At 36.5% G+C, this 25,983-nt stretch overlaps 1 protein-coding gene across 2 annotated transcripts in view; it reads right to left on the minus strand.

Annotated features, from left to right (window-relative positions):
• Nucleotides 1-25,983, minus strand: part of DCLK2 (doublecortin like kinase 2) — a 94,581-nt gene that overhangs the window by 56,199 nt on the left and 12,399 nt on the right. For both annotated transcript variants that reach the window (XM_050895408.1, XM_050895407.1), the window contains exon 2: nt 24,660-24,994. In XM_050895408.1, the coding sequence (XP_050751365.1) occupies nt 24,660-24,994 (335 nt within the window). The remainder of the gene's footprint in view (nt 1-24,659; nt 24,995-25,983) is intronic.

Raw genomic sequence — 25,983 nt, forward strand, 5'->3', positions numbered from 1 at the left:
GAAAAGGTAGAAATCTGGCAAGGTCCTTTGATGAAGGGTACAAATAATTTTTCATGAATCTTTAAGCTTTAAATGGAAGTTTTACAGTTTTACACTGGCACAGGTTGCCCAGAGAGGTTGTAGATGCCCTACCCCTGGAAACAATTCAAGGTCAGGTTGGACGGGGCTCTGAGCAACCTGATCTAGTTGAAGATGTCCCTGCTTATTGCAGGAGGGTTGGAGTAGATGACCTTTAAAGGTCCCTTCCAACCCAAAACATTCTATGATTCTGTGGTTTTCCTATGGCTTGAATTCTTCATGTAGTAGCTGCTGAAGTCAGGTTTCTGTTCGAATCCTATTAAAAAAATCAAAGTAACTCTAAGATTCAAAGTATTAGTCAAAATGCACGACTCACTGCAATTTAATGTTGTTATGTAGAGATATAAAAATCTATTGTTTTCTGAGTTCCTGTGTCAGGGTTTCAATCTTGTATTTATTCAAAGCTGTTTCTCACAGCACTGCAATAGGAGGGGAAAAAGTTTAGGTACCCTATAAATTCAGGTCTTTCAGTTCTGTCCCCTTCATATATACCACTGCACATAACAAGATGGCTTACTAAAACGCATTGAGCTCCTTACAGACTAGAAGGATGCTTTTCACACATATTTTAAGTTTTGGTCATTTAACACTTTTAACCATTAAGTTGCTTCATTTAATCAGCATTCTGTTTCAGTACAACAACAACTGCACTTCCAACTAACCTTGCAGTTCTATTTTTATCATATTAGCTTATAGGTTTTGCAATGTTAATTGCTTGCCATACATTCAAACAGCATGCACAAGTTTCAAAGGCATTTGATTCTTGAAGTATCCTCCTCACTTAATTGCAAACTGGAAATACAGAAACAAAATTGAGCTTCTGGATGCTCTCTATTCACCATTTCAAACAATGACATTTCACAGATGAAATAACAGAAATTCAGTGTAAAAATACTACCACATATACTGTGAAGGTATTTGCTGCTCAGCAAATTAGCTTCCATGCTTACTCTGCTTTGCCTGTCATGAGCTATTGAGGTCTGTTGAACTTGTATGCAATGTCTGGAACAGTTATGCTGGGCTAGGGGCATCAAGTAAAAACAATGAGGATATAACTGATTAATCGAAAGATGAGATGCTCAGAAATGTGAGAAAAATTCCAGTAATACAGGAAATAGAAACTGTACTTTGCAACTGGCTTTCAGAGATCCAATTCAATTCCATTAGCTCCCAACTTTGACCAATATTATTTCTAAGTCTGTTGCTGCTGCTTCTGAATTGCTTTACTAGGCAGATAAACAGATGTAAAACACATTTGAAGATGTAGAAACATCTTTGATTTCATGTTCAGACAACAAATGGATTACGAAGACAGCGGAAAAGTAACATTTTTAGCCACTGACAAAAGAACAGATGTATGAATACTGCTATACCAAAAATCCTGCCAGGAAAAAAGGTGTCTCCATCAGTTTCTCCTTAAAAACAAAAACCAACAAAATCTCACACACGTTTCTTTCTTCTTATCTGAAAATGTCAGTTCTTCCTTCGAACAAACGTCCACAAGTTTCAGAAAAAAAGCAAAATGGACCCCCCTCCCGAAGCACAGAACAAAACCAACTCCACCCCCCCAAAAACTCTCCAGACCACATAACAGTACAGAAAAGAAGTGCTAAGCCCCCTTTTTCAGTCAGTTGACCTTTGTGGCATCTGCTATAATGCTTGGGTGAAGTGTTTTAGATATCCTATTTTAAAATCACACTGTATTACACTTCTATTGCTATACTGCTATTAGCAGCTTGGAACTCGACTTTGGTGAGTTAGGCAGAGGATTTAGGTGACTCTACTTTTTTTGTATTAAAAGTTGACTCAGTCTATTGGGTTTTTTGTTTGGTTTTTTTTTTTAGGTAAAGTGTGAGTAAATTGGAAGGTGAAAAAGATGCATATAAGGTCATAATGCAGCAATAAACTACTAAATATTAAAAAACCCTAAAGAGGCCTGGATGACTGTTTCTGCTGACCCAAAACATCAGAGACACTGCTGAACATTGGAAGTATCTGGTAACATTATCTTGGTTTGTGGACCTTTGTATCAGTTATATGATAGGTGCTTTTGAAATGCATGAGAAAGATCATCTTGTTTTGAATTAATTAGTTCAGAATCCATTACTGGTATCTGGAAATAAATTTTCAGAGAGCAGGAACAATACATCATAGATTGTTACTGAAGATCCATTTCCAAACCACTGAATTTTTTTTTTTTTTTTTGAAGAAACTTTAAAAATACATTCCAGGCCTCCTCCTGTTAAGATACTGAACTATGAAGTGTAAAATGGAGCAAGCACAATCTTCAAATCGTAACATCAACCACAGTGAAACTCAACACTGAAGGCCAGTCACTGAAGGCTCTGCTATCCTCAGAAAACAATGCTGGCACTTTAAAAGAATTTTTCACTTTCTTCCACTTATATTTGGCAATACTTGAATCAGTACTTTCTTCCAAACTCCTACCACTCACTGAAGAGCAAATAAAAACCATATTTATTCCTGTAATACAAACCTCTTCTAACTTTAGAATTACATAAATGTGACCTTAGAATTACACAGAGCTAATTTACATAAAGGCCCAATGCAAAATTTAGATTTGTATAATCTTGAGATTTTGGCTGACCAAATCTTTTCAGTGGTTTGGCTTAATCTGTTTTTCCTAAATTTTACTTGAGATAACTGCTGCTAAACTGACAGTGTCCCAAGTCTGTGTTTTTCCCATAATAAAGTCAGAGCTCATTAAATACATTATTTTATCCAAGGGCTGTTTTTTTCAAATAACCCTTTTTCCTCTATATAAAAACTACTTAGAAGCATTAATACATTACTGAAAGCCATTTAAGTACAATGAGAAATGTGAATTGGGATACATCTGTTAATTTCAAGTTGTTGGTGTTTCATGTTTTTTTTAAATCACCAGTTCATCAAGCATTTCATCACACTTTGTCTTCACGACGCTTAAGACCTCATGTATCAGACCTCATTATTTTCACTGCATTAATCACATTTTTTCCCACATACAGAAAACCAGTAAACGCAGCAGTAGAACCCTTACACATTCCTATTCATATTGTGTGCAAAGCTAGCCAGTCTGGAAATCACTAATCACCTATCTCTGGTTAAATAAGCAAACACACAAACAACAAGCAAAACCCAGTCTGCTTCAAGCTAAAACTAAGACCAGGCTACGGAACCAGAAGCAAAAGTTACATATGGAGATGATGTAATTTTTTTCTTATTAATCACGTATCAGCAAGAGCCATTATGAGACAGTTTTGTGCCTGCTAGTGCCACTGTGTAATATAAATAATACTGCTTCACCATTCTGGGGGGGTGGTTCCATTTAATTAGTTTTCTTTAGCATTTGTATATATCTATCATACCTGTTTTCAACTTTGATGAAAGAAGATTTTTTAAAAACATTACTTAAACTGCAAGATATAGATAAAAATGTAAACTATGTTAGTTTACAACAAAACTGGGAACAGATGAGAGTTCCCAGCTGTAATACACAGCTAGTGACATGGAGATCACCTCCAACAATACAGAGGATGCTCCCTGCGTTCCTGATTCTAAGCTAGTCTGGGGCAGCTGAGAATAGCAAATGCAGCCCCAACAGGTGAATCGCCACATTATTCTGCACAGAACTGGAAGCTACTGTAGCTGCTACACCTCTCTAGCATCTCTCATGATGTTCCCATCACAGCTCCCAACAAGTGGAATTAATCAAGGTCCAGCTCAGTCTGGCTGAATCTAAGCTGCAGCGCTGATGCCTTTGCTCTATGCTCCATACTCCAGTTTAAAGAGAATGGTATCAAGATGTTCAATCTGGCTCAAAATGTACCTATAGTTGCAGCTGATGGAAATACCTATGCAAATAATTCGAGAATCCTTGGATTACAGGTTTTTTTTCATTACCATTATCAGGATTAATTTGCAAAACAGAAAAAACTTCCAAATTCCCTCCTCCTCCTTTTCCTAAAAAACAAAGCAATGTCCTCACCGAGACTAAGCAGACATAAGATCATGGCATAAAGAGCTGAAAAGTGTATTTACAATAGGTTTTTAATTTATTCTGTAATAAGATAAAAATAACGTTGAGGTTGGAGATGATAGTACCTGCATCTGCCTACAAGTTCCAAGCTTGACTCTGCTAATATGGACTCCATCTCATGCACACAAATCCAGGGTAGCTTTAATCCAGCCATATTCAATACTAACAGTAGCAATGCTCCAGCATAAAACTTTGAAAAAGGCAGTCTGGCATCCTGGGTACCAATACCAGCAGCTGAGGCCTGGGATGCTGCCAGTGCACTGCTGTTTGTATCAGATCCAACTTAAAGCCATGCTGCAATTGCACCTATTCACCGTCAAGTGATCCTTCTGGAACTGAAATGTATTATAAACTCACCCCTGCCCCATGCAGAAGGGAGGTTTGTAGTACAGACAGCTCCACAGCCTGCACCTGGGTACGCAACTGCACAGAAATGCACATTGTACGCTACAGGCTGCTTGCAATACAATAGAATAAAAGGGGTATGGACAATCTCTTCATATCACAAACATACCTTGCAACTAGCAGCAGCACCAGGGAGTGCTATTTAGCAGCACATCAGGAGCAGATACGGGATCTGCTCAGAATTACATAGGCTTTGAAGCAAACACTGCAGCAGGTTGTCATTGTCACATACTTCTGATTACACATACAACAACATGGCACCAACCCCATTCCTCCAGTTTTCTGCAGTCAGGTCAAGGTTTTATTTGTTCCATCTCCAAAAACTATACAATGTCTGGGGAAGCATCCTAATTTAAGAAGCACGTAGTGCGATTTGTCTTTTTCCTTCCTGCTAACTTTCATTACATGTACAGCTTAATATACAGTTAGTTGTCTGATCCTGAACAAGCAGATTTATAAAAAATATATGTATTTCTCATTTGACTAATATTTTGTAGGTACCTTGTGTCAGAAACACCTGAATTTTTGTCATTCTCCCCCTCCTTAGACCACAAGAATCTTATATTCTCCAAGAGCAGAAAATGCTTTCTGAGGCATGATTTCTGATATTCTCTTCAAATGCTGACATATCACCACAGTCTTGAGATAATATAGACCATAAAAGGGTAAAGCAGGCACTTAAACAAAAATATGTCAGGATATCATCATTGAATCTCACATATCAGTTATACTAACAGATTCACTTTACACCTCCCGCTCTTGCAGTTCCTCCCATTGAGAGAATTTCTGTCCATACTGGAGTCCTGGTTAGAAATTCAACCACTCCTACACTTGTTTACAGCAGTATTAGCCTTAATCCATTTAGTTACTATTGATAAAGCAGGAATATAGTTCTGGCGACTACTTCTTCATTATGAGGTTATTGGTGTCCTTATTTCTACTCTCAAGGTCTAAGGCTTTTGCAGATATTCCCCAGTGCTTACAGAGCTTCCTAAGCAGCTTCTGGGAACATATGTTGTTTTTACTAGCTCTGGGTAGAGTTTCACTATGTGTGCCAAGCAGACCTCCGTGTGGCCCTGTCAGTGATCAACTGATTTAGTGTTCAAAATTAGAACACAAGCCCAGCTACTTTTGGCAGATTCACTGCAAGAATCTTAATTCTTATCTGCATTCAGCGTATCCAATCATAGTTCCTTGATTTTACTTACCCTGACATTTTCTCTACTGGTACATTAAAACGGACTGGCAGTACAGTGCACTCTGTACAGTGCATTAAAATGGGCTGGCAGATACCTGTCTGACTTGCAAAGCCTTCCCCAAACAAGAAGCTCTCTTAGAAGCTGCCTTAAAGAAAATGCCTAGAGATATGATTTGTATTGATACAAACTATCTACTCGACATTAACAATAGTCTTTTTTAATTCAGTTGCAAGTGCGAAGTCTAAGGGATAATAGGCAACACGGCTCATTTATTCCCAAAATAAGGGCATAATGCTAAAAGGTCTTCTAGAAAGCATATACTGGATCAGTGGAATATTTTTTTTGCCTTTTTCTGAGCCTCCCCAGAAATATTTCTAGTAGAGATGCAGATCCCCGAGAAGGGAATTTAAAATTATCAGCTATTACTTTACCATTCCTAATTAGCTGTTAGGAACCATCTGTTTTCTATGAACACCATGTTGAAACTGCTGCTTAGAATATCATATGGAAAAGTTAACTGCAACTCCAGGAATCCATGGTTTACACTGTGTCTGCTAAGTATTCCATAGATGTTTCCCCGACAGGCTTTTCTTTTGTGAAAAGGGGACTGTAGCAACATTTTTTGTTATAAAACTCTTGGCTTACTAGTCTAAAAAAAATCCTTTGAAATCGTTATACAAATATTTACTTTCAATACATGGCAGTTACATAATGGTGCCTTTAAAGGAGTGAAAACTATTAATAAATGTGGAGGAACTCAGTCATCCTGAAATCCGTTTACATGCAGGGATTGAACGCAGCTTTCTGCAGAGCTGTATTAAAGTCTAAAACTGATTTTTACGATTCCTTTATTGCATTTAAGACCCAGATCAAACAAAACACGACAGCTCAGAGCCTGCCAGCGAGCAACGGTCAAGCTCTCTGGACTTCTGATTTTTCTCAACTCAGTATCTATCAGTACGGAAATTCCTGAAAGTCCATCTGGAGAATGCTCTGAAAGATACAGTATGAAGCGCCTGCAATACAATAACCAAGTTCAGTGAAAGTTCTTATTCCTCCTGGGAAGACTTTTTTCTCTGATTTGGTTGACATATTTGTAATACTTAGGATAACTCTAAAAACAGTAGGCTTAAGAAAAAAAACTTAAAAAAATCACAGCAGAAGTGCAATCTCCCCCTACACACAGTTTCTCTTACTATGCTTCATGTTTAATTAAGTACTGTCAACCCAAATTTAAGTTTACACACAGACCCCAGAAATGTTCAAGTATTGCCCTGTGCATCAGCAAATTACTACTGTGAGAAGTATATGCAGGGAAGTAAAAAGCAGTGAGACTCAGCAAGAATAGAAAAGCAGCAAAATTTAAGAATATAACAGTTATGAAAATAACACTATTTAAAACACGTACATGTTTCATCTCCCTGCAAGCTTACACTAGACATGGGAAGAGCAAAAGTTTAAAACATTTTTATAAAGAGATGAGGTATTTTATGGCTTTTTAGCAAGTATAGAAGTTAGAAAAGTAAATCATATTAATTTTAATGCCTCATAGGCTATATGCAAATGTATCTACCCTCAGTCTCTAACTGTGCCACCCTCTTGGCCATGCACTTTAGAAGTTATTCCAGTCATTTGTCAACTCAGAGAATTCACAGTAAATATTCACTTCTGTCAAAATCTGCAAATTTCACAAACATTTTTGCTTTTAAAATACTTTATTTTATATTTAAAATAAATAATAAAACTGAAGTAGACTGAAGTAAAAGCCACGCTTATTGTGCAGTGTTGTAAACTCCTTATATCCAAGGCAAATGAATGCAGGAATCCTCTACGTGGATTTATTGTCTGCCAGTATGAAGTAGCAGATGCTGCATCAGCTTTTTCTAAAACTGTCAGGTGACATTCTTTTAAAGAAACTCCACAAAAGTGCATATCATTTACTTCAAGATGGCCCCTACAATCTCTACTTCACAATTCCTGAGAAACACAATTACTCATTCTTTACTAACATTAAGCTTGTGACAAATTCAGCCAAAGGAAAGTAAAACTTTACCCACTGAATTGAGTTCAATTAAAAAAATAGTCTTCATTTGACAGAATTTTCCTCCTGCATAGTGAGATTATATTTACCTAATTTGAGTGTTTTGAAGCTTCAGTATTTCATCAATTAAAAACTAAGAAATATTTTTCATCAAGTTGTAAGATTACTTATTCTTTCAATACAATATTTTAAATAAATTTTATTATATCCACAGCCAAAAATTCATAGTGGTTTTCTCACAGATTTGCCATTAAAAGATTTTATAATTACACAATACTTTGTTACAACAACAACAAAAAAACCAAACCCAAAACAAAAAAAACCCACCCAAACCCTATTGATATCACTAGGTTATAATGTCCACTTTTCACTGAAATCCATTCCAGACAGAGGAAAGATTGCAAGAGAGGGAGGAGGAAAAGCAAGTGAAAATTCACAGTCCAGTCATTTTGCTATTATTTATAAAAAGCCCATACTATCACTCTGAATAAGGTCATGACACTCTCTAATGGAGAGTCAGCATTTATGGTTACATTGATGCCATTTTAGACTTACTGAAACTTTACACCTGTGTTTCAGTAGAAACTGTGTATTATCACCAGGAACCAAACAAAGAACGTTCCTTAAGTGAAGCATTTACACCAAATATACAAAAAAATATTAAAAGCTGTGGACACTCTAAATCCTTTTAAGTTAGAAAGATGGCAAAGAGAGTGAGCATGTAAACAGGTAAGTTTATCCCTCAACTTGTATGTACAACTTTGTACAACTAACACCTTGCCCAAAGATGCATTCATTTACATACCTTACCTAGCACATGCTAACATTACTGATGGTAGGAAAAAAAAAAGGCAAAAAAAAGTGTGCCATATTTAGACTGAAATCACCTGAGGGATTTCCAAGGCTATCTTAATACAACACAATAGTAGAAGCAAAACAAGCAAAACAAACGTAAATCAAATCCCATCAGAGAGGTGATGGAGAAGGGTCACAGTGACTTAGAGGAAGGCAGACATCAAGTTTCTGCTAAAGAAGTGATGCAGAATAAGTAATTTGCAACCAGCAATTTTATAATCAGAGTTTTACAAATGAATAGATTGTCAAGCGCTACTTACTTCAAGCATATCTATGCACTAGTGAAAACACGCAGGTATTTTGGAAAATTAATTTCTCAGAATTCAGATTTTGACCTGAGAATTTAGTTTTTAAAATAGTTGGAAATGTGTTCATGAGTTTTGAGATCTGAAGTATAACCTAATATATCAAATTCTAAGAACTGTCAGCCAGATTTAACCATCGAAGAATCTAGTCTAGCAGAATATTAAAAGTGAACAACCTAGTTAAACTATACTTTCTATTAAAAAAGTTATTAGATTTGCTGTTGTTTTGAGGATACAAATTCTGAAAACAATTTTATTTATGCGTTTTACAAAATACACAAACACAAGCATATATATGGTAAAGAATGCTACTGATAAAAGTCACTTTTCTCACTGAAACCTGGTAATACACTATTAGAATAAGAGTTTCCATGTTAATATTTCATTTCACAGACAGCCTGCACTTTCTATTACAGCAAATGACAATTAAAAGAGAACTTTTATAGAATAAAACAAAGTTATAACTTGTTCCCTGCCAACTGAGGACAGTTTACAGATAAGGTCCTCTCACAAACATTCAGGTATCATACACAAAATATCTAGCCCTTAGTTAAAAATAAAATTTTTCAAGTATGCTAGTCAGACTAAAAATGACTCACAGTATGAAGTAAGATGAATCATCTAAAACACTTTGAGATTAATTATATATGGATATATAAAACACTGAGAAAAAACTAAGGTCACAAAGAGCCTCTAACTTCAGACTCATCCCGAACAAAATGAATTTACACAAGAGGTATTAATATTTATTTCTCATGTCACACCTGACAAGGCTTTTTTAGTTCAGTCCCAAGTCAATTTTGAACTTCACATAACCCTTTTTTTCCATCATACAAAAGAGGAAGTGTTGTAATTCTTATCAGTGTACTAACAAGGATTCATAGTTGGGTCTGCATGTGAAAACACTGGACGCTAGCTTTCCCCTCCATCCTTCCCCAATACTTACAGCAATAAAGAATTTTTGTTCAGAGCAATGAGAATTTCAGCAACACGTCCTGTTGCCAGGATCTGTATCAATTCCCACTGGCTTTGAAGAGAAGGAGGAAACACAGAGATTACAATTTTGGAAAAATTTTGAGAAAAGGAAAAGATTCCATTTAAAAGATAGATCCGCTTCTAACTATCAGGCAAACAAGCCAGAAGAGAGGCATATTTTGCCTCTAATGCACATGTGATTTCAAGAGAATTTCTCCAATAAACTCGGCTACGGATGAAGGGAAAAAAACGAAACACAAACCACATGAAAAGATTTCGAAGTCATTTCAGATATATGCTGCAAACTTGAGAGCAGTGAAACGCTGGGGAGTCATATTTAGCAGAAATATCGAAAGCCCTATTCTCACAGTTTTTCCATTGTCCAGAAAATATACCTCAATATGTATTGAGCATCTGTGTCCAAACATTTGAGAACAGTCAGAGCAGGTATGCATCTCATTTTCCTTAGCTTACCAGCTGACATTTTTTTATTATAATTTATCTTTTTTAACTAGAAGAGTAAGTAGAAAATGGTTTGTAGATGACAGCAACATTCTCCATAGGATAGTACCACGGACTATCCTGTTTCCTCTCTTCAGGGAGGCTTTTGATAAACAAACGATGCCCTGCACTCCCAACCATCAAGTGAAGACCCTGGTGACAGGGCTAATGCAATGATGAAAACTGCTTTTATTAGTGAAGAATCCTTATTTAACCAAGATGGATAACCTGAAGTTTTCAATTTCAGATAAGCATTTAGGCACTACCAGGCTTTCATCTACCTCCCAACAGATGAAGAAAGGTCTAGGATGTGACACAAGGATCTTCCCCACAGTGTGAGCATGAAGCAGAAATCTTGGAGGCCTAGCTATTGATAGGTTTGGAGTCCCTCTTCATTCTGGAAGCCTGCTGGGTTCAGAGTTAATCAAAATCCCTGCAGAGTTTTTTGCCACTAATATGCAAGCATTGGAGTAGTTTTGCATACCTTGACTTAGCAATACTTATAGAAGGAATGCATTAGACTAAGGAGGATTAAGGAGAACTAGAGCAAACAAAGAAATGTAGCTGGATGGCACTGTGTTCCGGCTGTTCTCTTTCCAATCAGAGGTAGCTCAGTAAAAGTCCACATAGCTGTGAGTCCATCCTTTATTTCTGTAATGAGTATGGGAGTAAAGAATGAAAAAACCCTCACACTGACAGTTCAGATTTCCAACACAATTTCAAAACGTTTCACCCCCTCCTCACACAGAGATACAACTGAACACTGAGTTTATAAAGTACTTTGCTGTTCTTCTTGTTCTCACTACCAAACTACATTCATTAAATTAGGTCATCAGAGACTGAAGGGTTTAAGTGTTGTGATCTGGCCTTATAGACTCTATTTGGCTAATCATATTTTAATAGCTTTAAAACTAGAGGTGCTTTTTTCTTAAACAGCAATCAGGCTGAATTTTCAGACAGACCCTCCCCCCATACTTGATAACTTATATATGAGTGTTTACCTCCAAAAACTCCATATAAATCTTATTTCTTACTAAGGACTGGAACAGAGACTTCTTGAAAGCCTCAGATAAGAGTGAGAGAGGTGCTAAACTCCTAATCATTTTTAGAGGTACATAATGTCTCAGTGCTTCTGATAATTTTCTATTCACGTCTTTTGATTTGTATTGGAACAAACAAAACATGTGGTAAGTCTTTTTTATTTCCACTAATATATGTGTAATGTCAATCATATTTCGTTACATAGGTATTAAATGAAGATGAAAAACTTCCTAAAAAAAAAAAAGATAAAAATGTTCATCCATCTAATCTGCACTTCCCTCCATGCAGATTTTGGCAAAAAAAATTGTTACACAATATTGTGACCAGTGAACACTCCTAATATTAGTATTTATTTTATATCTTCCATATATTAAGATATACGGAAGATGGAGTTACTGTGATGGTAAATAAAGTTCCAAAATAGAAGTCCAAAGAATAGAAACTTTCACCTCACACTGATTATTGCCAAAATACATGAGCAAGCCATGATAGTTGCTTTGGTGTCTGCAGCCAAGTGTCTGCAATTCATAAGAAGTAGAATCAAACACCTTCATTCCCCCACTTACTATAATACTGTTCTAAATTGTGTACATTTAGTGACATATATATGGGAGAAAAAAGAAGTTGTTTAGATGTAAGTATCATAAATACATTTTTAAAAGTCAAATATTTGAGAAGTAGAAGATAGGAAAAAAAATAACGTGCAAAAGATGAACTACGCTGAAAGAAATCAAGATGTAGTCATTTGTCAAAACCAAGCAAATATGTATAATAATTACTAGTTCAAAGAGTATCTGAAGCCCTCTCAGATCCCAAAAACTTCTCAAAAAACACCTTTACATCTCAGACTGCACCTTCTCTCATGGGCTTCTTGATAATGTGTGACAGAAGACAATGATGAGGTTCTCACACATCCAATTACGTACGTCAGTCCAAAAGCAAGAGCAAATCCCTTTCAGTAAAGGAATATTAGTGTTTGAACTAGAAGTGTGTTCTTAAGCAGGCATCAGACTTCAAGGACTGCAGGTAATAACAAATCCATTGTCTACCAACAGCCACTCTGATACTAAAACTGCAGGAAATGTTATTGTTTGTGTATGAAAACAAAGGAGGACAAAATACAGAGCTTCATGAATCAGATTTCATCATTTGTTCATCATCTTCCTCTTAGACTTTACAAGCTTACAATATTCATTTTACTGTATTTATGCTTTAAGTAAAAACATAAGAAGTATTATATATTACAAAATTTATAAGTATATATTAACATAAATATTACAAATATGCTTTAATACATAATTTTTTACACACTAATCTGCTCTATCAGAGCTTGCATGGGTACCTGCAGAAGACAGATTTCCCTGCTTAACCCCTCAGCTCCAGGGAAGTGGAGAGAATACTTTTCCCTTTGAGGCAAAATCAGCCACAAGGAGAACTGGCCAGAATACTTAAGTCTACCAGGAACCTTCACTGTGCCATGTTTCCTCTTATGCTCACATAAAGCCAGTTGTGGCATACGGATTTTGTTTGCAGAGGTGTTTTTTTGAGTCAGATGTCAAGTACACCAGTGTGTTCTCTTTGCTAAGAAAGCCAGAACACTGTCCAATTTCTAGAATTATTTTCAAACAGTCCATCTAAAATTTCTTGGCAGTGTAGAGGCTGAGGTTATAAAGAACATTTTTCATCTCTCCCATTCTTTCTCTGTAACACACAAACATCAAAGTCCCGAAGTTTCATGGATTAGCAATCTTCAGTTTGATACAGGTCCTGGGGATGGATTTGTGACAAGCGGTGTATAGGAGAAGGACACAGTGGACATTCTTGTGAACTATTGTGGACATAAAGCATATGAGATTGCCAATGCCAGCCAGCGATTGGATATTCTCACCCATGCTGTCCCTTCCAGTCCTGTATCTCAACAGCCTGTTTACTTCTGCTATTCCTGAAGTGATTATATGAAGGATTCTAGCTAATAGTTACTTTTAAATGTACCTTGGCTGGATTACTATTCCTAGTTGTAACATGACTGCAGGAAAGAAGAACTTGTATCTAAATGCATCTGAAAACTGTCCCAGATTCTAGGAAAACCTAGTAACCAAATATTCAGAATACTTTTGTTTATAGCACAGTATATGCTAGAAACATAAGATATAGATTAGAAATAGACAGAAACAGAATATCAGAAACAATTAGTACAGCTAATCCAGAAAAGTTAGTCATACAGCCATGATGTCTCAGTTTCAATATGAGTAGAACCCGAACTGCTCAATCAAAAGCCCTTCATCAAAGTCACTCTTCATTTCTGCAGGAAAAGGAGAAACAAAACTCTGAAACTCGGTAATAAAGCAACTATGTCAGAGGGAAAAAATACTAATTTTATAAGCTTTTTCTTAATGTCTGACACATGGGCCTATAAGAAAAGAAAGAATGGGAAAATCAGTTGCTTCTCTACTACTCCCATAGAAGCCTGGTAAAAAAACCTATTACCAAGCGCACACATTATATTCCGATTCTCTTTGCAATAGAAACAATACTTCCTACCTCAAAAAGCATTATATACTTGACTGGGTGAGAACACGTCCACCCACCTGATAGCAACTAGATATGATGTCAATCAGTCTGCAGTCTGATCAGACATAGACCACCTCCAGGTCCGTAAGTTATACAAATCAAAGCTAGCTGGTGTCAGATGTCTGCCTGTACAACCACGTAGGCATATTCTAAATGTCTGTATTATTGGGTCCCTTGCAAAATATAGGGAGAATAAGGCAAATACTCTTGAACTAGGATCCAACTCCACATTTATCTATGCTTGAATCTCTCTTGTTCAATTTTATTCAGATTTAAATCAACCAGACCCTTGATTTCTTTAGAAGAGAAACTGCAAGTTTTCCACATGCAAGAAAATGGCACCTTCAGAAAGCACTTACAAAGAGGATTCTGGCTGTCTGGTACTCAACCATCTTTATTTTTCTTAACTAACTGGCCTATTTTCCAATAATTTTATCCAGACTAGAATTCCCTAACTAAATACTAGTTGAGTTGGAGGTTAGAAACGAGAAGGGCAAAGCCAAGAAATGCTGAACCTACTAGCCCAAAAATCTAACTTGCCATTTAGTTTACAAGTTATGTTCTATTCTTTTTGCTTTCTTCTGAAATATTTCAGTTTCTTCAAAAAGCCTTCCATGGTTGCAGAGACACCCTGTGCCATGTATCAATAAATAAACCACCAAATAAATATGAACAAAATAAATATTTGAGAACATGGCATAGATTGCATATTTGCACAACAGAAGAAAATGATTGTTGACTTTGTAAACAAGAGAAGTGCTACAAGAACACTGATGTTCACTGTCTACAGTGAAAACACTATCACTCCTTCCTATGCAAAGCTTACAAACTTCAAGCCACAAACAGGGTCATTGCTCCATTTAAGCGCTGGGAAGCTCTTTGCTTTTAAAAGTTGGCTTGTGTTGCTATTACTTCAACATTACTTTCCTTTCAGAGTCTTCAGACTACTGTGTTTAAAGGTTCATTGCAAATTAATCAGCTAGCAATATTTTAAACATTAAAGATGAATATTCCCTTTCCTGTCTCTGACATACTGTTTCATGTTTCCTGCCATTAATTTATTATGGAAGAGAATGCCATTTTTCTTAATAACTGGTGCAAATCTAGAAGAAAAGTTCATATTTTAAGATTTCAGTATTTTTGCTTCAGTAGACTTAAGAGACACTGACAATCTGATTGCAGCCAACCAAGCAGCAGCTACTATAACAGATCCATCAACCTGACAATCTGAAAGACAAAACCTAAAACTAGAAAGCCTGCTTATAGACTGTGTTATGAACAGGAATGGAGAAAATTCAACCTTGAAACCCTTTCATATGTGGTTGGTAAATAGCTTTACACTGTAAGATGTAAAAGGGTTCTTAAAGAAAACTTTGCATGTTTAAATGTGATAATGCAAGAACTGTTTACTGAAGTAACATAGGGTAACTTAATTACAGGAAAAAAAATTCCAAGATCTCAAAGTAATGAGGAACCTGTGACACAAATCCTAATCTGGCATATGACAGCTGCAGAATGAATTCAAAAGATTTTTACCAGACTAATTATCTGTTAATGGCCAGGCTCAGCGGGACACAACAAATTCCCAAGGTTTAGTTTCCAAGTCATGTGATTCAATCTTTAGCATGGCAGATGGCAGACAATGACTGCATACCGCTCTTTTATTCCAAGAGCTACACACGCCATTTCTGTAACCCAGCACTAAAATTATTGTAATCATACATCAACAAAGATACAACGTTACCATTGGTGACACCACTATTTTTGCAGTGATTGTTTCCCACACTGTGCAGCATGTCATTTTTATTAAGTGCTGTCAGCTCATGGTGTGCACAGACAAAAATTGAAAACCCAGTAGGATTTATCCTCTCTATAGATCCACAAAGACTCCAGCAAGTTGGATGTCACTTTTTAACAGGACACACATGCTTGCTTTTAGCTAAAGTATCAGCAATTTTTTTCAGTTGCCACACTCTAATTTGAAAGTGTTGACTTCGCATCGGGGTCTGATTTTGTGCTCATTTTTAGAAATACTCTATTATTTTAACACCCCTCTTCACCAACCTGTTAGTTCGATGGCAGTGGGTATTACTAATTACATATCTAAACCTTACCTCACTGAAAAAGATTAAATTCCTATCCAGTGGACCCCAGCCATTACATTCTCAGTAACATTACACCACATCACCAAAGCTAGAATTATGTAATCGTGTGGGGAGGAAAGAGATATATGTTCTCTATTTTGTCTGTACTGTATTTTGGGTTATTGATCTCCAGAAAGTAACAATAATACACAATAAAGACCTTTGTTCCAGAGAGCCAAGTTTTCCAGTGCTAGACTGTGGCTATTTCACATGGCATGACCTTTATTTTTTGCATATGCAACGAAGCTGAAGAGCTTCCTCAGCATTATTGTTCACTTCCAGCTTAAGACACTCTTCTGAGATGACTCACTAGATGCTCAAGGTTCTGTTTCTTTTTTAACACTTTTTCTGTAGCACCTTAAGCATCATAATTTTGTTACTTTTAAACAAAATCCTTATCATTTTGCATTTTCTTTTTTCCTCAAAATGGCAATTGGACTGGTAATATGATCCACTGACAACTGTGATAAAAATTGTAAATACTTTCTAGCATAAATCCTAAACCATACATTATCTGCCTGTGGCATTTGCACCACTGCGTGTAATGAAAATGCTTTAGAAAGTGTTCCATGACAAGATTTGTAGCTGGAAAAAGATCTCTGTATTTTCATATTTAGGGTCTTTTTCAGATCCCTGCATCTATGACAGGGCACAGTTAATTTCAGGTTAGTTTCAAATAACACTTCCTTCCGTAAATAACCACGGATGGGAATATTTCTATGTCCATGGACAGAGGCCAAAATTATCTCCTCTGCTTGAGTACACTATTTCCTCCTTTCTTCTAGAAATAAATAACCACGGCTTCCAGTTCTGAGCACACTGATTGAAAGTCTGAGCAAAAATATCAGTAGCGGTGTCCATGGATGAATTAATTTCCTGTCATACAGACTTCCTCAAGATTAGGGCCACTTTAATTCTTTTGTTTTCCTTAGACTTGCAAGATTTGTATCCCACACTGACTAGACAGACATCTCTCCACAGTTGTTCTCTGAAACAATTCTAGCCTCTAGTACAAGCCCAACTTCCCCTAAATCACGTTTCATATCAAATATTAGAAGAGGTTTGCTAGCATTGGGATAAAACTTACTCTAACTGTAAACCCTGCTGTATGAATTCTCTGTGGGATGCAGGTGTGTATACATGCACATTTTAATGTTAACTGGCACTCAGATTTTTTTTATTTTATCTCTAGCTCAACAGCTCTTCCAAAGCTGTAGATAGCCTTTAGTTACCAAAAACACTCAAAAACAAACAAACAAAAAGGTTTTCAGAAACCTCAGAGACCATTAGACCCCATTTATCTGCTCTGACAAAAATCACCTCTTCATTAATCTTAATTTTACAGTGACTATTTACTACTGAGTTCCACTGGATCTGATTTAACTTTAAGGCTATTATTTCTTTTCCTATACACAGGGAAGACACAGAAGTAATTTCCTTTTTCTTTGCTGCTAGTTTTTTTTGTTCATCCTCCCAAAAACTTGTTGATGATATTTCTCTAGTCTAAGCAATCCCATTTCCTTCAATCTTTCTTCATAGAACATGTTTTCTTAATTCTTTTTACTCTTCTCTGGATTTTCCATAATAAAACTGTCTCTTGCTGCTATCATTGCATTGAGACAGAGCAGAATGGCCACCTGACATGTACATCAGAAACAAGATGACTGACCGTAACTTCTGTATGGACGTTAGCTTTCCTCTCCTATGCACAACCATTGACACCATTAATTCATCTTCAGCTGTGATGCTTTACCACTTCAACAAGAACTACTTGCCATTTCCTATCTGCATTGTTAATAACCAGTGAGTCTAAGATTACTCAACCTGCTTTATCCTAAGCTATTTCTGCAGTTTTTCAAGATTATTCTCATTTTCTGTTGTCCAGGTTTCCTGTAGCTCATCTGTTTGCTGTGTTCTTTGTATTTATTAAGCATATCCTCTATTCCATCTTCCAGGTCATTTACAGTGACTAGTACAGACACACATTCATTGACCCCTACTCAATATAAAATTCCAGTTTGACAGTGAATCATCAATAATCATTCAGAACAACAGTATTCCAACTGTGCATCCAGTAAGTAGTGCATTTTTTCTAGACCATGTTTCCCTGGCTGACTGATGTGAAAAGACAGTGTCGAAAAGCTTACTTCAGTTACAAGGAAGCAGTCACTATTGGTTTTTTTCCCTTGTGTCTCTCCCCAGTCAAGTCATTGTTTCATAACTCTTTATTGTTAAAAAACCACCAACAGCAAAAAACCCAACCCCCCGCCCAAAGCCCACATCATGCACTCTGTTGAAGCATTTTGTGTCCTGAGCTCAACCCAAAACAGCAGGCTCTCTGAACAGACAGGTGCTATGTCAGAACCCTTCTAGCCTATACCACACATAAAGGTGACTGTACCAAATACTGTGGAACTTTTCAACTTCCAGGTAATAGAGGTGTTCCACTGCTACATATTTACTCATAAAAGGGGAAAAGGATTCAGCCAACCATCAGCAAGTGATTCACAGTATTGCTTCCTCAATTTTTTTCCCCATAAGTCTCAGAGTGAAGTTTATTTAGCTCAATCTTAGGGACAGTCAACTCATCCAATGAACTAGACTTTTCCAGGACTCCTTCTTCAGGGTTTCCCTATGCCTTGGAAAGTAATCTTTAGCTCTTCCATTTTGGTTTTGTCTCATGTCCATCCAGTCAATGAGAAACATGGCTCTGGACAGCATCTAGCATGAGCTTTTCTTTTCCACCTCTCTACTGTAAGTGTGTATCTTTTCTGATTTAATTTCCCAGGCCACTTAGTTCCTATTCTTGGAAGGTCTCTCTCTCAGAAGTTCTATTCTCTCTCTTTTAAAGACAATCTAAATACTACTTCTGGTTGCATCTCCATCAATATGTTTTACTGTTTCTCACACAATATCAGTTTGTGGACTCATGTCAGCTAAAAAAACCCAAACAAACCAACACCCCCCCCCCCCCCCAACCAACAATATATATGCCTCTTTCAAGTTGATATTCCACCCTTAAGTTGCAGGGCTATCCACTGCTGCATCAAGAGGTCTCAGAGGTAATGGTCCTGTTCCCATTCTCTCATGCAATGTTGCACACGCTGTGCTGATATTTAAGTCTTATAAACCAATATAAAGACTGCAGTGATTTCCTCCCCACCACCACCCCCCCCCCCCAGTAGACATAACTCTCATTTGTGTAATTTGCCACACAATAAGCAGATTAACATGCTTTTTCTTGTGGACATCAACCATGAATTCTGAAAAGCCTTTCTATCCAACGTATCTACTCTTTTAGTAGTTATATTGTCAATCATATCCATAGTGTCAAATCACCAAGTAGTCTGCTGCAGTTTGTTTGGCAAATTTTAAATTGCTTTCTAAAAGTTGACACTACCTCTTCTGACCCTCAGCCTTTAAGATGAATGCAGGGACTATCATTACTGTTCAGTCTTGAAGCTAGACGAGGAAATACTCCTTGCTCACCAATGCCAAACTTCTGTGAGATCTGCAATGCAGAGAATTACTCCCTTTGCAGTTGCCACTGACATTCCTCTGTGACAATATATAAGACTTTTGAAGAGCTGTGAGGAATGCAAGAGCTTAAGGATTTTTTCCCCTCATACTTGCAGATTAATGCAACATTTCAGCTTAAAGTGCTGTTTTAAATTTCTGCAGAACTAGAACTGCAAAAAAGTTGGAGCTTTCTATGTTCTTGCAAAATTGCCTGTAGCAGAAATTCAAATCTGTGCTATTTCCAATACGTTTGTGAAAGTTCCTGTACTAGGTTAGAGCCTGAGACATAAGATAAAGACTTCTTCTGGTTTCAGTAGCTTTCAACTACACATAATGCCTGCTAACATGGAAGCAAGTTTCTATTACAGTTTCTCAGCCTGCAATGAGATATCAGACAGTGATGTAACAGTATCAGACAGTGATGTAACAGTACAATTAAACGACACTTAAAAAAAAAAAAGTACACCTAACTCCTAGTGCCTGGTTCCTTAAAAAAAAAAGTGTACTGCTGATGAATAAGATACAGTTGAAAACCAAGTAGCCTTTCCACTGTGATTAGGTAGGAGAGAATTGCACTAAAGGTAAATATTTGCTAAAACTACTCAGTTAACTGCAATAAAATTATTTTTTAAAAAAATCTCATCCAAGTATGACTTTGCATACAAGACTGGAAAACCGAGAAAAACAAAAGTCGTATGTTCCAAAACTTGTCTCAGTACTAAATAGTCAGCTCTCACTGAAATTAAGACTGTAGTAAAAATACTATATTAATGGAGATTTTCAGACCTGAATGACAGAAGCCTATATGCCAAAAGAACTGAAACAAGAATATGGGGAATATCAGTTGTACTAATAAATGAGATCTCTCCTGCTCATCCCTTGTTTTGGATTCTGCCCTCTATGATGGGTATGTTAACAGCTCCAGTTGGTCTCCTTAGTACTTCCACTACAAAGCAAATACAAAATTCAGTTTACAAAAGCTATCATCTCTACTAAGAATTTTCAAATCTTCACTGGAAAATAAAAAATTACTGACGAGAGCATGATGAGTCTGATGAATACTCCCAAATGTAATATATGCTTTCTTCAGTTACCCATTTACTTTTAATGAGCACCTTATGAAAAACTTCGTTAACAGAAAATTAGGGAACTTTTGGTTTCAGAGATAGCCACCAACATACCTGTGGCCCATCAAAAAAGACCTTTAAAATAAGGCTTATTTGTGGTATGTTCTCACTATTTTGGGAATGGACTACAGAAATGGTGGCTCATCCACCTTTTCAATCCTGTTATGGATATTAATCCATGAAACTGCAGCACAATGCAAGCTTAAAAAGTTACTATCTTCCTGGAGCAAAGATTTTATTTTCTTTTGTGTGTCAAACACATGCTTCAGAGTTCCGTATGGCTTTTTGTGAGTTTCTCACAGGAAACTCCCCCTATACCCCGCCCCCCCATTATATTCTTTTAAACAATTAGTCCAGGTAATTTACCATTAAGTTGCTACCCTACACTTTGCTATCACTGAAGCTTGAAACTTGTTTAGCAAGATAGAAACCCTCCATTCTCTTCTGAGATAACGAAGGGTTAACCTCCCAACTGGAGAAGTTTCAGTCTGACTGTCCTTGCTTCACAGTAGGATAGTGACAGATTCCAGGAAAAATGCAGCCAAGTAAGGAAAACACTTTGGTCAAGCAAATATATTAGGCAAACCTCAATGTCAGAAGCACAAAGACTGGAATAGCAGAAGCCTGCACTGCAAAGTTAAAGCCTAGTTACTTTTACAGGAACATTTTTCCTCACACAGAAACCATCACAAAAGTCTTGGGAGGTAAAAAAAGTTGGTCGCTCAACAGCTTAAAAGTGAAAAGTCAGCCTTGCATCTATGTAGGTAAAAAAAATTCTGTACTTGAGGCTACAAAGCACTAATATGCTAAGTTACAGCACCCATATTGAAACTGAAGATAAAAGGAAACCTTGTAAATGTTACAAAATCTTACAGTTAAAAGCTTGATAATTGTCTGTCTTCATACACAATAATCAAGGAAAATATCCAACATGGATGTTATTCTCTGTGTTAGTATTATCATCAAGATGTTGCTACAGTCAAGATTAATGAAGTTAGAAGAGTAAATAAAAACTATTTTGAGGACATCCTTTCCGTTGTACTGCTCAAAATTAAAAAGATTTCTTCACAGAGCACTGGTTTCATGATCATTTCTTACTACACATTAAATAGTTCTGCTGGAAAACAAAATCACCCCATAAATTAACAGAACAACACATTCCTTAATAAAAGGATACAAATTTTATACATGCATGTTTTAAACATCTGAATTTCAGCATCAATTCTGTATTAAACAGAAAATACAACCTAAACCTATTCACCCACAAAAAACGCAAAAAATATGTATTTCCTCATAGATAAAAATATGAAGGAGCAGGGGAAAGAAAAAAACCAAAACCCTGAGAAACACAAGAGCTACATTTATAGGAACATAGTCATTTACAAAATGCCTTTTTTTTTTTAATGGTTGCCTTTCAAGCTGTGCCAACACTACAACGAACATAAAAGATCTGCCTCCGTAGCAGATTCAGAAGAATAAGCAATTACTACATTAGAGAAAATAGGCTCAGAAATTTCCACCAATTGGTAACTGGCAGCAAAGCAACTCTTTATTTGCCAGACCCCACAAAGCCCTTGGGCACCAACCTCTACGTATACCAGCAATGAACAAACAAAGAAAAGAAAAAAAAAATCCCTTTTGCCTCACACTGGGGTCAGTCCTTCACTTTGGGGAAAAAGAAACAAACAAAAAACCCCCCCAGAAGTCTCTATCCTCCTAGATAAGCAGAAGGAGGCTTTTATTATCAGGGTGTTTAAAGCCATAGGTCTTCTATCTGGGGCACCATATCCCATGACCACTTAAATCATGATTACACTATGATTGTGCAAGCAAAGGCTCCTTCCCAAAGTCTATGGAAAAACAAAAGGCCTTTCTTCCAAATGGAAGGGAGGTCTCCACATTTATGCACTACTACTGCTGAAACAGTTTACACAGAGAGGCTGTTGTAAGGAGCAGCTATCTGCAGGCTGTTAGCAGTGAGAACTAGGGATTTCTCAATCCTGTTTGAGAACACCTACATCTACATCTGCAGTCCAAGTTTGATTATTGCCTTTACCACAGAAGGGCAGGAAGAGGTAATGCAGCAATTAGAAATCTTATACTTATTTTGGAGCATTACCAATGATTGGTCATCCGCACTGTGGACTGAAGATAGCCATCATCCACCATGGGTGATAGTAATGTGCAAGCAATATATGTGAGATTTAATGTTAATTAATTTTATTGATCCCTGATGCACTACTGCATCTTCCACATCAATGTAGACCAGTGAGTTTCTACTGTATTAACAATGCAATAGAAGAGGTGAATCTGAACTGAGAATCCTAGTTTTTGCAGTTTCCTTTCCTGACTTTTTCTATCTACTTGCTTGAGAAGATTAAAATCATCTTATCTGAGACAGTAACAGAATACTTCATGGGGAGAAGAGACTAATTACTGTATAACAAATATCCTCAAAACTATTTTATTATGAATTAAATTAAACATGATTAAATCACATTTCGGATGTTCCTAGAAAGGATTCTCTCTTAACAAATCGCGTTAACAAATCTCATTAAAAAAATCAAACCTATTAGAAGAACTAAAGAGCACATTATAGTGCTACCAAATACTGAAAATCAAGTCTCAGTGATGCATTTGCCTCGCTATATTTAATACCAAAGAAGAGAAGTTCTTTTCAAGTACTTAATTACAAAAAGTATATCCACAGCACACAGAACATAACCAGAGACAGACCTCATATCGAGACAATCTGAGTAAGTGCATTTGTTCTGCAATACATTTGCTAGCACCTTTCAACACAAAAAGGTGCTTTTTAAGTAGTCTATAGGATTACAACCATTATAAAAAGCTTGAGAATAAAAATTCCCACATCTCTTTCAACACAATTGAAACTTTTACAAGTAGTTCATGCAAATACATAGGTATGCAGGTGTGCAAAAATACCTGTTGAATGAGCAAGGATCCTAACATTTAGTCAACAATACAATAGTCCAGGTACCTGATACTGAATATGATCTACTTTGCAGCCTGTGTTGCTCTGTATTACTAAAGTCACAATGCTGTCAAAGTTCCACATTAGTGTCAAATAAAGGTATCAAGTATCAAAGTCCTGTTCCATGAAGGGCTGAGTCATTACCCTGACTGATCAACAGCAAATGTATTTCTGACACGTTAACCTGGTGCAGCAGAAAATCCTGTGGGCCGCTCCTTTGTATTTCTGAGTGAGAGGAAAAGACCTACCGCATCATTAATCCTGGCAGCACGTTTCTGCAGGGGTAAAACTAAAAGTAAAAGCAAGTTGCAAAGATATGACCACCCGCCAGAATTATTCTTTTCAGATAAAATTCTTGACCTTAGATCATGTCAGTTACTACCTCCAGAAAGACATTTCAGTCCTTTTACTACTTAAAGAGCAATCTGTGGAAGTGAAAGGGAAGGAGGCAGCAATATTTTTCTTATACCACTCAGCACTATGTAGTAGTCTGAAAACATGACTCTGCTTCCGAAAACACATATGTATTTTAACAAGTTTGCTTTCAAATAAACTGTATTACTTAATCAACAGGCACTTTTTTTAGCAATGCAACAGCTAGTATATGAAAAAGATATTTTAAAAAAATATTTTTTTTTTTTTACTTAGAATGTAAAGTGGTCAACTTCTTTTGCATTATATACAATTTTAATTTTTTTGTAGATATTAGTATTTTAATACAAATTTTAAAGTTGCCATTTATTAAACTGTCCTTATTCAGAAGTAGGTTAAAGCATATACAGTAATAAGAATTCAAGTTATGAAAACAAAGAAGCTTAGATTAACTCATAATTATTAGACAGTCACAGCAATTTATTCTCCTACCTGCTTTCCATCCAGCGTACAAAGTCTCTTGACTACACCCGAATCTAACTTAATGGCTTCTGTGATGTCAGTCAAGACCTGTTCGAAGGAGTGAGCAGTCTTCTTATTCAGCAGAATTCTCACAGCTTTCCGTGGTTTTACTCCACTCCTAATAACAGTCACTAATTTGGGTTTAATGAAATCTTTACTCTCCTTCACTTCACTCTTTGTGGATGTCAAAGATGTCAAGGATCGAGTGGAGCCAGTCCTTATGTTCACACACCAGTTGGGATTGACATTCTTGGTGTAATCAACTTTGCGATACGGTTCATTGGATGCACATACATAACTCTCACCTGAAAAGAAGATGACATTTTCATAATTTAAGGGGTTTTGCAGCTATTTTTTGTGAATTTAAAAAAAAATGTCAGATTTTTCAGAAGGAGTGATTTTCCTGTATTTCAACTGCAGGCCATTTTAAATGGAGGACTGTAAATTATCAGAGCTTTCCACCCAAACAATACTCTCATAGAGTGGTTTCAACAGGTTTCAAAAGACCTCTGGTTAAGAAATTAAAAAAAAAAAACAAAACAGTAAAGGGTAATGAGGGGGTTGAAGATATTTCCCATTCTTTTGGATCATAAGTTCTGACTGCAGAGTCATTTTGCAAGTGCTTAAATTACTTGAGCTCACAATACATGACATTAAGAGCATTCTCCTACAGCAAATATCCAGGTCCTCCCCTATATATTCCTCAAATATACTTCAAGATGTGTACACACATATCTATGTTTAATAATGAATTATTTTAAAAGGAGCAAGTTTTAACAGAATAAAATTCAAGCATCTCAAGATCCTTGCCCTGAAGGACACATTAATTTACCAGGAGTTACTGCCTTTCTACCAAGGATACACTGTTGAAATGTATTCACTTCAACATTTTTTAGACCAACAAACACTTGTTGAGGCCACAAATGGGACTTTGAGACTACAGGAATAGGAAAGGACATCTACACTTCCCCATTTTAATTTCTTTCCTAATTCAAAGCCTGCACTGCTGCTATCTCCCGAAGTCATGAAAGGGAGGTCAGAGGACAAAAAAATGTTATCACAGGCTAGTAATACACACTTTTACATCAAATTATTTAAAGTGGCACCAGCCATGATGCAGACCTAAGGAATTTGTTACTTTTCGCCATTTCTTGACATAATGCAAGGCTGGAGGCTAACGGGCTTTTTTTTAAGAAGAGGACAATTTTCTCTTCAAACTGCTGTTTGTTGTTTACCACAACTCTTTTAATGTCTTACAGCAATATTCAAGAAGCAGACCATGATAAAGGACATC

Source organism: Gymnogyps californianus, chromosome 4 (genome assembly GCF_018139145.2).
Source record: "Gymnogyps californianus isolate 813 chromosome 4, ASM1813914v2, whole genome shotgun sequence".
NCBI lineage: Eukaryota > Metazoa > Chordata > Aves > Accipitriformes > Cathartidae > Gymnogyps > Gymnogyps californianus.